Source organism: Onychostoma macrolepis, chromosome 06 (assembly GCF_012432095.1).
Source record: "Onychostoma macrolepis isolate SWU-2019 chromosome 06, ASM1243209v1, whole genome shotgun sequence".
NCBI lineage: Eukaryota > Metazoa > Chordata > Actinopteri > Cypriniformes > Cyprinidae > Onychostoma > Onychostoma macrolepis.
In genome coordinates, this window is record NC_081160.1 from 32,572,163 (window position 1) to 32,584,465 (window position 12,303).

Below are 12,303 nucleotides of genomic sequence, written 5' to 3' on the forward strand. Positions count from 1 at the left end.
AAAAAATAAAAGAATCTGTCAGTGATTTTATAGCGCAGTTGACTGCGAAAATCGTCAGTCGTAAATTTATGTACTATTTATACATTTTAATCAAAACAGGATTTTTATGGCATATTCGAGGTGTAGGCTAAATATAGCCTAGGGGTCTATGATAATGTGATAAGTACAGAGATCGTCTTAATATAGGCTTTGATCGGAAGGCCTAAAGTCTAGTTCGCTATCGCGAAACTGTTGCTATGGTTACTCCTTACTTTCTGTTCGCGAGCGAATAAATGTATCTCTTGAAGTAACTTTTTGCGGTTGTTTGAAAACGCTGTTGAAAAGTAGGCCTATATACACTTACAAAAGCAATCCATTATTTTAAGACCCCCAAACTTTAATTAGGAGGATCAAACCCCCCAATAATTCGTAATCTGATTTAAGGTATCCATTTGGGTCTCTCTCTCTCTCTCTCTCTCTCTCGGCGGTTGTTCAAAGTGTCCTCGGTCTGCTGTCATTAGGAGGCGGGTCTCCCGGTATCCGGGTCTCCTCATAGAAGAGTCGCTGCGCTTCAGCGGAGTTTATTTCAATCAGACTCTGGACCGAGAGCTTCTCCTGCTTTTGGACTGAACTTCACAGGACTGCTTCCTCCGGGATGGCCGCGTCGATTCTGGAGGTATGGAAAACACTGATGATCTCAGACCTGTGTATGCTTTCAGTCTGGTTTTATATCGGATTTCTATTCATATTTATAAGCATGAAGTAGCTTCGCGTATCGAGGAGGTTTGAATTAGCACTATATGGATGTTTTGTGCGTTATTGGTTTGCATAGACTTTCTTCTGAGTCCGGTGTAAAAGTTATTAGATAGCTTGTGTATGAAATTTAAAGTAGAATGAAAATAACTAATTTGATTAAGAAAACACTGAAATCCAGTCCATGTTGTCAGGAAGACTAAGCACTTAAATTCACAGTAAAAAGTAGGGTTTGCATTCTTTGAAAGTTCTTCAAAAACTTTTTATTCTGTAGTCCTTTAGAAACCTTAATGGTGTTTAAGAAACTAGACACCAATACACTGATGTGAATAACCCATAATGAACCTTGCAGAGCAAAAAAGTAAGAGTTAAAGCTAAACCTAAACCTAAGATCCACTGAGGAACCTTTATTGTTAAGAGTACAATCAAAACAACACAATCAAAAAGCTTTCAAACTTATGACCAGATAGTTCAGCCTAGACACTGAATTATAAAAAAAACTAGGAGTCTAGGACATAAAACTCTTGTGGCAATGGTTTTGGATGTAGGCATCAAATTTAAGCTCCACGCGGTAATGGAGAGCAATTAACCTGGAAACGGGAGCAAAACCTTTGCCAAGATGAACCGCACACACTCAGCGGGAAATATCATCACACACACTGTGCCTTACTCATTCATTTATCATCACTTCCCAACGGAAAATAGGGCAGACCACTGCCATTCCAAATGAAGCGAAGTCCAACCGTAGTCTGTGACTGTAAGGTGATGTTTGGACTCTTAAGTTAGGGTCGTGGGAATCCTAAAATGCCAATCTGCTTTTTAATTTAACAAACTGAGAACTTTTTGTCATTCCGTATTGAATTACTCAAAGTTGACTGTAAACGTGGTTACCACATGTTTTTCTGTGGCTGTGTTCATGCACTGGCATAAACACTTCGTGCTTGGATCAATGCGAGAATAATTGACCATTTTTTATCTCTAAATGTTGTATTCCTGTGCATTTGTTCAAATGCACAGCTGACACACATTGATTGACAACACAATTAGAGTATTCTAAACCAAACAATTGTTTGTTCTTCCAAACAATATCATATTGTCGCCTGTTTTTCACAGACAGATGGTCACTATAGAGATGTAAACATGTTAAACAGGAACTCCATGTGTGGTGACATTAATTATTGTGTTGTCAACGCTGGTGCATATTTCTGTCTAGACTAATAGCGCAGGAAGGATGTTTGCACAACTTCTCTTTTATGCTAGAGAACATCATGATGGCTACAGTCAAACCAAAATTTATTCAGACACCTTCAACATTTCTCACATTATCACAGTTTATTCGTTATGGTTTAGAAAATGGTAATACAATATGAGAAGAACTCAAAGTTAAACTGTGTCAGAACAAATTTGTCTTGATAATGTCAGATAAGGTAATGGATTACAATCAACCAAAAAATGATTCAGTTGTTTAATTTAAGTATTAGATAATACCAGTTTCGCTCAACCAGTTACCAAGCAATGCTTAATTTTGTTCAGTCTGTGTGTAAAAAGGTCATATTAGCAATTCATAATCAAAGTGTCCAAATTTTACTGGTAGAATTTTTGGGTATATTGTATCACAGCTCACTTTATTTCTCTATCCTCACTTGCATAAATGAACTATAGTGTCCTGCACCCACTAGTAAAGTGGTGTCTGGATAATTTTTGGTGTGACTGTATTTAAAGCAACATAGATTGCGTTCTGATCTCTTATTGTCTTCTCAGGAGGAAACACGTTATGGATCCAGTCCCTTGGCTATGCTAACAGCCACCTGCAACAAGTTTGGAAACACCAGTCCAGTCCGAGACTCCGCCACGCCCGGCAAACCGGGAAGCACGGTACCAGTTAAGAAAGCCTACAGCATGACTTCTGAACTCCAGAGCCCTAAGAATAACGTGCGCGGCAATGAGGGCGTCGCAGACTCTTACAGCGGCTCATTTAGCTCCGCAGGGGGTTTGCTAACCCCGACTGGCAGCCCTCCTCCTGCTCCCACGGGAGCGTACGGCTCCGAATACAACCCGTTCTCCAGTTTCCAAACCTCCAGTGCCTCTCAGGACCCTTCGCTCCTGGGGACCAAAGCCACAGCGGACTGCCTGGCCAGCGTCAACACCTACTTGGACATGACGCATCCCTATGGCTCCTGGTACAAGGGCATCCATCCCGGGATCACGGCTGCTCCTGCAAACGCAACATCTTCTTGGTGGGATGTCCATACCAACTCAAACTGGCTAAGCGCTGGACAACCTCAACCTGAGAGCCTCCAACCCGTCGCTCCTCAAGCATCCCTCAATTCCCAGATGCCTAGTTACACTCCCGATTTTACGCCTTTAAATCCGGCGCCATATCCGTCTGTTGGCTTGAGCTCGCTCCAGTCTTCCCAGCACATGCTCCCTCAGGACATGTACAAGCCCAAACCCGTCCCAACTTCTGGAATCCTGGACAATTCCATGGGGCTCAAACCGGCTCGGGGATCTCCCGGATACACCGGCGGATCTACAACCGGAAGGTCTACTTGCGATTGCCCAAATTGCCAAGAGTTGGAGAGGCTTGGCGCCTCGGCTGCATCCCTGCGCAAGAAACCCGTCCACAGCTGCCACATTCCCGGCTGTGGGAAGGTTTATGGCAAGGCTTCGCACCTTAAAGCCCACCTGCGTTGGCACACAGGCGAACGACCCTTCGTCTGCAACTGGCTCTTCTGCGGAAAGCGGTTCACTCGCTCCGACGAGCTGGAGCGCCACGTCCGCACCCACACTCGAGAAAAGAAGTTCACTTGTCTCCTGTGCAATAAGCGCTTCACGAGAAGCGACCATCTCAGCAAACATCAGAAAACCCACACAGAAGCCAGCCTGCAAGGGAAAGGTCCGGAAGAAGAGGCAGAGCCCAGAGCAACCGAGGAACCGACGGATTCCGGTAAAGTGGCTCCTCAGGGGCCCGCCGGTGGCATGCAGGACCCAACGGTTGGCGGAGACGAAAAGAGCAGCACGGGGAACGGTGTGGACGGCAGCAGCGGGCTGCTGGAGATATAAAAGCGCTGTGTGAGGAATCGGATGAAGACTCTGACAAGTGGAGCTACTGTTGCATTGGTGCTAAGCTGCGTATAAAAAATGAAATCCTGTGTTTTATTATGCAATCTGTTTTTAGGAACTAGTCGAATGTGCTCCACGGAGAGCAGCGTATCATGAACATTTTCTAGACTTGGAGAAATGAATTACACTACCAGTCAAACGTTTTTTAACAGTGCTATTTTTGATGTTTTTAAAGAAGACTTTTCTGCTAACAAACCTGTATTTATTTGATTCAAAGTACAGCAAAAACTGTACAATTTTGAAATATTTTTACTATTTAAAATATCTGTTTTCTATTTGAATCTATGTTAAACTGTAATTTATTTCTGTGATCAAAGCTGTATTTTCAGCATCATTACTCCAGTCTTCAGTGTCACATGATTCTTCATAAATCATTCTAATATTCTGATTTGCTGTTTAAGAAACATTTATTATTATTATCAATATTTAAAACAGTTGAGTACATTTTTGTCATGATTTGTCTTTAATGAATAGAAAGATCCAAAGATCAGCCTTTATCTGAAATAAAAGCTTTTGAAACATTATACACTATATACCATTCAAAAGCTTGGAGTCAGTATTTATTTTTTTTTTTTTTTGAGGGGGTTTATATAAATTAATACTTTTACTTAGCAAGGATGCTTTAAATTGATCAAAAGTGATGATAAAGACATTTATAATGTTACAAAACATTACAATGCTGTCCTTCTGAACTTTCTATTAATCAACAAAACCTGAAAAAATTATACTCATCCGTTTTCAACATAATAATAATAATAATAATAATAAATGTTTTTTTTTTGAGCAGAATATTAGAATGATTTCTGAAGGATCAAGTGACTGGAGTAATGATGCTAAAAAAGTTATCTTTTATCGCAGGAATAAATAACATTTAAAATATATTTTAAATAGAAAACAGTTATTTTAAATAGTAAAAATATTTCACAATTTTACTGTTTTTGCTGTACTTCGGATCAAATAAACGCAGGCTTGGTGAGCAGAAGAGAATTCTTTAAAAACATAAAAAATCTTACTGTACACGTTTGACTGGTAATGTACAAAGAACATCAGACACATGTTTGTCTGGAGAGGCCTACATTTTGGGGAGTATTTTTAAACGTTTTAATGTCTACAAATTATTATTGAATTATTTCTTATTCTCTGTTTTAGATTGCTTCTTTTTGACAACTTTTAGGGACGGCTGTTTTTGAAGCCCAGCTTGAGTTTCTGTCAGCAGAGCATCTGACATTCGGGCTTTCGATCGATGCACATTTCGTCCTGTTTTTATTTAATTCAAATTGATTTCTTTTATTTTTGTAATCCTGAATGCTTTCTTGAGGACTCATTACTTTGATAAAAACTGATCAGGACGTAATCTTCAGTTTAGGCTGCAAAGAGGCAATCTGGTGTACAGTGAATCGTTTCTTTTATTTCATTACTGGTCCTGTCGCTTGTCATTGTTTTATTTAATTTCCTATTTACATAAAATCTAATTTATGTTTTAAATTATGAGACAATGTTGTGTTTCACTGGTTTTGCTGAATGGAGGTAGACCATGAAGCGAGTCATTTATGAATAAATTAAATCTTCTCATTCATGTGATGGTTTTATTTATTTTTTTATTTGGATGGATTGATTTAAAGTTCTTTTGACTCTGAATATTATAAGCAGATTTTTAAAACAGAAAACACTGAAGACATTATGTATGGAATATCAATTTTGGAAGTAAAATCCTAAATAATCGTGGAAATAAGATCAGTGGGCAGATTTCCATGAACTGATTACAGTAAAAGTCAAACTTAAAGCATATACAGCAATTTAGTTAAGCATTTAAACCACCATACTGTATGTGGCTGTGCAAAGCAGTAGAGTTTTACATTTTTAATGTTTATTTGTTTGACAAAAATTTTCAAGAACATCTCGGGTCCTATTTCACCCTTAAATCAAAAGAAAAAAAATATTACGCTTAACCAAAATTTAACCTAATATTATTAGGACCATAATTTTAATTTTTAGCACATTTTCCCTCAAATTATCATTACTGTAATACAAAAAAAAAAAAAAAAAGATGGTGTTATCATTTATTTTAATATATGTTAATTTACATTGTTTACGGTTATGAGAATTGATGTTTTGTATTGGCAGTACAGAATAATCATTCAGAGGCGTTACAGTAATGATGAATTGAAGGGGGATCGCGATGCAAAACATCTCAATGAACCTAATTAGCTGAAATTATCTTAATTCTCTGTATAAAAATATTGAATTTTGTGTCTCTTGTCATTTTGGGTTGAAATATGACCTGCAGATGTTTTCATGACATTCCTTCACATTTATTCATGATGCATCTGTTTTTAATATATTAAAAAACATATCTGCAACCATCTAAATAACCAAAAACCTGCATGCTGCGGATACAGAAAATACTGAAATATTCACGGTTTGTGTAAAAAACAACATCTTTATGTTCAGCCAAATGCCATGTTGTGAGGTTTGGCCTGAAAATGCTTATATTTCAGTATCACACCAGCATATTGAATCCAGAGACGCTGCATGTGGGATGTCATAAATCAAATGTTTGATGCTCAGAATAAGTTGACCACAAAGTGTGAGCAAAAGCTTTTTTCTCCAGAAATGAAGTGTCATTGCTTTGAATGTCTGGCCCGTGAGTAATGGATCATGAAGGGAAAGAATATAAAGCCAGATAAGTTTTCCTCGTGCCATCAAGCTCCCATATACTCCTCACGATCTGAGTTTCTTTGAGTTTCTCTGCTCTCTGCTCTCTGCTCTTCGCTCTTCGCTCCTGCTCTGTCATTCGTACTGTCTTACGGCTCAACAAATGCTTTAATTAGTTTTTGCAGCAGCACAAACAAAGCAGAGCTCTCAGTCACACAAAGAGTCTCTCAGAACGCCACTCGAGGAAATTAAACCTCCCCCGCTGTCTGCGAGGACCAATTACCCCCACCGGCCCCACCGCCGGACAATTACCCCACATAACGGCCAGCACGGGGCAGGAGATGACCGGTGGAGACGACTGACCACTAAAAAGAGGAAATGATGCACTGAGGATTTTTCCATTTTATTTAGTTATTTATTTTTTTATGTATTTATTTTATTGCAGTGTCTGTTCGGAAGCATTTGAAAAATATTTTAAATATTTTAATTTTTTCTAAACCTTATATTTTTATGAAGTTTTAAAAATGTCCCACATACATTGAGAGAATGTTCCACATTCGGAATCTTAAGTGACAAGAAGGTGTCAACATGTTTGAATATGGAATTAATTTTTTTTTAATTTTATTTTATGTTTTTTTTATTTTATGAGAGAAGAGACTCCTTATACAGTGAGGGTTATTTTTTTATTTTTTTATTATTATTTTTCTTTTATTATTACAGTGCTTGTGAGGAAGCACTTGAAATTTCTCTTTTTATTCTTTATGATTTTTTTGCAATTAATTCAGCTCAGGTGTGCATTATGTTTTTTTTTATATTTTTGTTTTTTATAAACCTTATTCTTTTTATGAAATTTAACTTTAAAGTTTTAAAATTTCCCACTTATATTTCTTTCTTTCTTTCTTTCTTGTTTTTATTCTATTTTATGAAAGAAGAGACTCCTCATACACTGAGGGTGTTTTTTTGAGGGTAGTATTTATTTATTTATTTATTTTATTTTATTTTATTTTATTACAGTGCTTGTGAGGAAACCTTTGAAATTTCTTCTTTTTTTATTCATTACAATTTTTTTTCAATTAACTCAGCTCAGCCTTATGCATGTTATCTATTTTTGTTTTAAAAACCTTTTATTGTTATGAAATTTAAGCATAATGTTAGGTAAGTTTGAAAATTTCCCACTTATATTCACTGAAAAAAAAGATCTTTTAATGTTGCAAATAAAATAAGATTATTGGTGTACATTTTGCCTAATGAATAAATAAATGCTATCTCAGTTTTCATACCTCAAAATTTCACATTTAATTCAACGTGTTACTTTGTAATTCTTTGTGAAATCTAGCCATTTCTGAGTGCAAAGTACACACCAGTTTTTCTTTCAGTGAATTTTGGCTTCAACAAGTTTGCATACAGAATTGTAATTACACTTTTTCCTTTTTATTTGATCTTTTATGCAGTAAAGATTTTGAAACACAGCAATGGGCTTTTCCTGCATGAGATCAAGTCTGTGTGAATTATAAAAATGACGAGATGCAGGTGAAAACTGCAGCAGCAAAAGCTGTGAGATCCGGAAGCATTGCACACATCACAGACTTTATTTCTATGATCAAATGCATGCATCGCCCCTCATACAGTGTGCTCTCTTCTCATCGACTCCTCTTTGACTCGGGATGTATGGTTCTAATTTACTGGCTCTAATGAGCTGGAGTTGAGGTCAGCTGGTATAAAGCATCCCGGGGCCGGCTCTGTCATCAGGGCCTGACATGTTTATGGTGGTCTGAAGTGGGCTGGCGGTCGCGTCCGCAGCTTTAAAGGCCCGGCCGGGCGGGTGGAGGGTTGGGTGGGGTGTGCGTCCGTGGGTGGGGGTGTAGGAGCTTTATATGGGGGGTACAGGAGGGTCCGTGGCTTCTGACTATTATTTTTGAACTTTTATACTCCCCTGTGGTGGCGGTAACCTTGTTTTATTTTTGTACCTTTATGTTGGAGGGGAAAAAAAGGAAAGACGAGGATCTGCCTCGAGTGAAGCCATAAAAAGATAAATATACTCAGGGCCATGAGAGAGAGAGAAAAAGAGAAGAAAAAAGAAGATGACAGGAAAAGAGGGAAGCACGAACTCCTCCCGTTCGTCCCCCTCAAACGCGACTCTCAGATGGTCAGTGGATAAATACGAGCTTGAGTTTTACTGTTTCTTGCGCACAAGTTGGTGTGAGTGGATGCAATGCTGTTGCTAAGATGTTCAGAGGGAGTTTAGTCTTTCTTTAGGTGCTCAAGCACAAACAGTGTAGGATAACTTACTTACATTATGTTAAAAATCTGGGTATGATCGTGGTACGGGTAACTGGATTCAATATAATTCACCAAAAATAAAAAATAAAATAAATTAAAAAATAATAAGTCTCAAACATTAAAAATAAATAAATAAACAAACATGAGAACTTATTTAAAAAATGTTTTTAAAAAATAGAGAAAATATTTATTACTGTATTTCATTTTTTTTTTCATTAATTGTACATTTTATAAACAGTATTTTTGAAATAAATGTAATACCATTGACACGTATTGTATAAAAGAATCTGCCAAAAAAGTAAATGTAAACACCCTTATGAAAAAACTGACTTAACAAAATACATATTTTTTTTACTAAATATATTACAAAATATACTTTTTTTTTTTCATGAGTGTCTAAAATTTGCGTGCATGTTCATGATCCTAAATGAAAAAAAAATCACAAAATATCAAGAATAAAATACATCATCCAGTATTTCTGACAAACCAAAAAAAAAAAAAAAAATGTCCTTAATTGGATTCAGTATAATTCCCCAAAAATCACACTTTGAAAAACATATCAAATCGGATAAAAACAGTAAACCTTTATTTTTGAATAGTTCTCATTACAAATAAATGAATGCTATGCAACACTATTTTTAACATTTTTAAAACATTTAAACAGAAGAAGTTAGGAAAAGCACGTCTGTGTTTTCCTGAAGCTCGGTCAGTAAAAGTATGGCGCTCGCAACACAAGATCATGCGTTCGATTCCCAGCCAAATTGTTCACCATCAACGTAAAAAAAGCATCTGCTAAATGCATAAATGTAAAAATAAATATATGAGTATATATACCCATATATTTCTTTTTACATTTACGCATGAAAAAAATTATTCATTGAATTTACAAAATTTTTAAAAGTGGTTGCAATCAATTTATTTTAGCTACATTTAAATAAACAAATTTAGTTAACTAACTTTCAAATAAAATGTAGCTAAAATAAATTGTTTGCAACCACTTACCCCAAAAAAAATTAGTATAATTGTCAAAAACATATATTTTTCAAAACTATATGTTTTTGGTGAGTTTCTGTGCAGCTGCCATTAAGCATGAAATTAATAATCATAACAGATTTTTTTACACACATTCCATGAGTGTCGAAACTTTGCATGCATGTTCCTAAATAAGAAAAAGTCACAAAATATCAAGAATAAAATCATAGGTATTTTCAACAACTCAAAAACTGAGGCAAATTGACCCGCAAGGGTTAAAACTAAAGTTTTAGGGTTTTGAAACCCTCTAAAGTATGAGCAACGGAACCAGTGCTGCTCGACTGAACAAACACCGCTAATTAAACAGAACTGTGTTTGCATGCATTTGTAGCTGAATGATTAAATGTTAAAAGTTTGCCTTCTGTCTGATTGTTTGTAGTCGGTAACAATGGCCCTCACACTCATCCACAGGCCTTTATTTACGCCCTCGGGACGCCCTCGGGAGCGGGAGAGGCAGATTTCCACAGGAAAGGGCGCAGGTGTGCGCAGGTGAGCGCCTCATTGTTTTAGGGCCGTGACGCCTCGGGCTCTGCTGCGTCTAACAATGGCTGCAAAACAAATGATGAAGGAGAAGAGGAGAGAAAACCAGGTAACCTAAAACAAGAAACTGAGGTCAGGGAAGGTCAGATGGAAAACTGATTAAGAAAAAGGAAAGAGAGCATTCAGTTTGGCAACACAAATGAAGATTGATCATCATTAGCTCATTTAAATTAACTGCGTTGGCAACGGTTTGGTGAATAGAAGCACTTATCTGAGCCTTTACGGGCTCCAGTCTGTAACTGAACTCGCTGGTGCCCTGAAATGTATCAAACGCACCACTAAATGGACCAATTCTGTTTATAGGAACTGTGGGCAGGCTGTGGCAGACTCCATGCCCCTGTAAAAAGATAATATGTTCCCTATTAAATGTCCCCTGGATGACAAATTGCTTCCAGAAAAAAAAAAGAAATGGAAGTTAGGGAAATGAGCTGTGACATTTCAAAATAGACATCCACTCTTAATTCCTTGAGTTTATAATTCTAGATGTTTAATACTTCCTTGTTGTTACATTCGTCTATTCACTTAATGAACATTTGACTTCTTCCATTCTTAGTGTGTAAAGCTACGAAAGTAGTTTTTTCCACATTTATTTTGGAGTTTTTGCTTTTTCAAAGAGCAAACAAGTGCAAAACTGCGATAAATATAACATTTCAAAACCTTTTTGATTGTTTCTGCCACAGAATAAAAAATAAAAAAGGTAATTGTGACCTTTTTCTCTCACAGTTCAGACTTTTTCTCACAATTCTGACTTTTCTCTAATTCTGAGAAAAAAAAAATCTGAATTGCGATATAAACTCAGAAAAGTCTGAATTGTGAGATACACTGTAAAAAAAAAAAAATTGTTTCAAAAAGTTGTTTCAACTTAAAATAATTTGTTACCCCACTGACTTAATTTTTTAAGTTTAGTCAGCTTGAAATTTTAAGTTACTCAATGTTAATTTAAGGGACAACTCAAATATTTTAGTTGACTAAAGTCAGCGGGGTAACAAATTATTTTAAGTTGAAACAACTTTTTTTTTTTTACAGTGTATAAACTCATGATTTCAAGATATAGACACAGAATTGCTGGTAGAAAAGTCTGAATTGTGAGATATAGGCCCGGTTTCACAGACAGGGCTTAGACTAAACCAGGATTAAGCCATTGTTCAATTAGGACATTTAAGTCATTTTTATAAACATGCTTAGAAAAAAACCTTTACTGGTGTGCATCTAAAGACAAAACATCAGTCAGTGCAAGTTTCTTTCAGTTGAAACCACTCAGATTTACATTTTAGGCTTAAGCCTTGTTTGTGAAACCAGGGATAAAGTCATATATATCTTTTTATTTTTTTATTTTTTTTATGGTGTAACAAAATGCAAGCTTGTAAATATTCATTCATGCAAGTATAAACTAAAATAGTATTAAGATTTAAATTACTATTATAACTTATGATAATAACTAATAGCAATATTAATAAATAAAGAGATAAAACATATTATCGTGACTACTGTCAGCCATCTAATACATTGCAGTAGGCACAGGCCTATAACTGTCATGTTCTAATGCCCTGAAATAACATATTGTCAGTTGTGTACTTTTGTAATTTTTTATTTTTTTTTTTGTCTCAGCATTTTATTTCAACATCATTTATAAAACAGTGGGACAACATTACAATTGTAGGCTACATCCAATTTTTAAACGCAGCATTGGCTTCCTTTTAAAATGCAGCCCAAAGTATTAGAAGAAGACTTTTGAAAACTGCATAAACAAATGTTCAGAGAAATTAAAATTTGATAGGAAAATAGCTTTAGAGTGGGCGAGAGAGAGTGAGAGAGAGCAAGAGAGAGAGAGAGAGAAATGGAAGGATGTTGAAGTGAGTGATTTGGGTTGGCAGGGTTCTGGTGGAGGAGTGTGGTGGTTCTGAAGTCCTCCAGAAAGAGGCGCCAGTGTGTCCAGCAGGG

At 36.4% G+C, this 12,303-nt stretch overlaps 1 protein-coding gene across 1 annotated transcript; it reads left to right on the plus strand.

The window, feature by feature from the left end:
* Positions 1–528: 528 nt before the first annotated feature.
* sp7 (Sp7 transcription factor) lies at positions 529–5,386 on the plus strand. Its single transcript, XM_058779454.1, has 2 exons — positions 529–655; positions 2,494–5,386. Exons 1-2 carry the CDS (start codon positions 635–637, stop codon positions 3,793–3,795), a joined length of 1,323 nt encoding a protein of 440 aa, XP_058635437.1. The 5' UTR covers positions 529–634; the 3' UTR covers positions 3,796–5,386.
* The last annotated feature ends 6,917 nt before the right edge of the window (positions 5,387–12,303 follow it).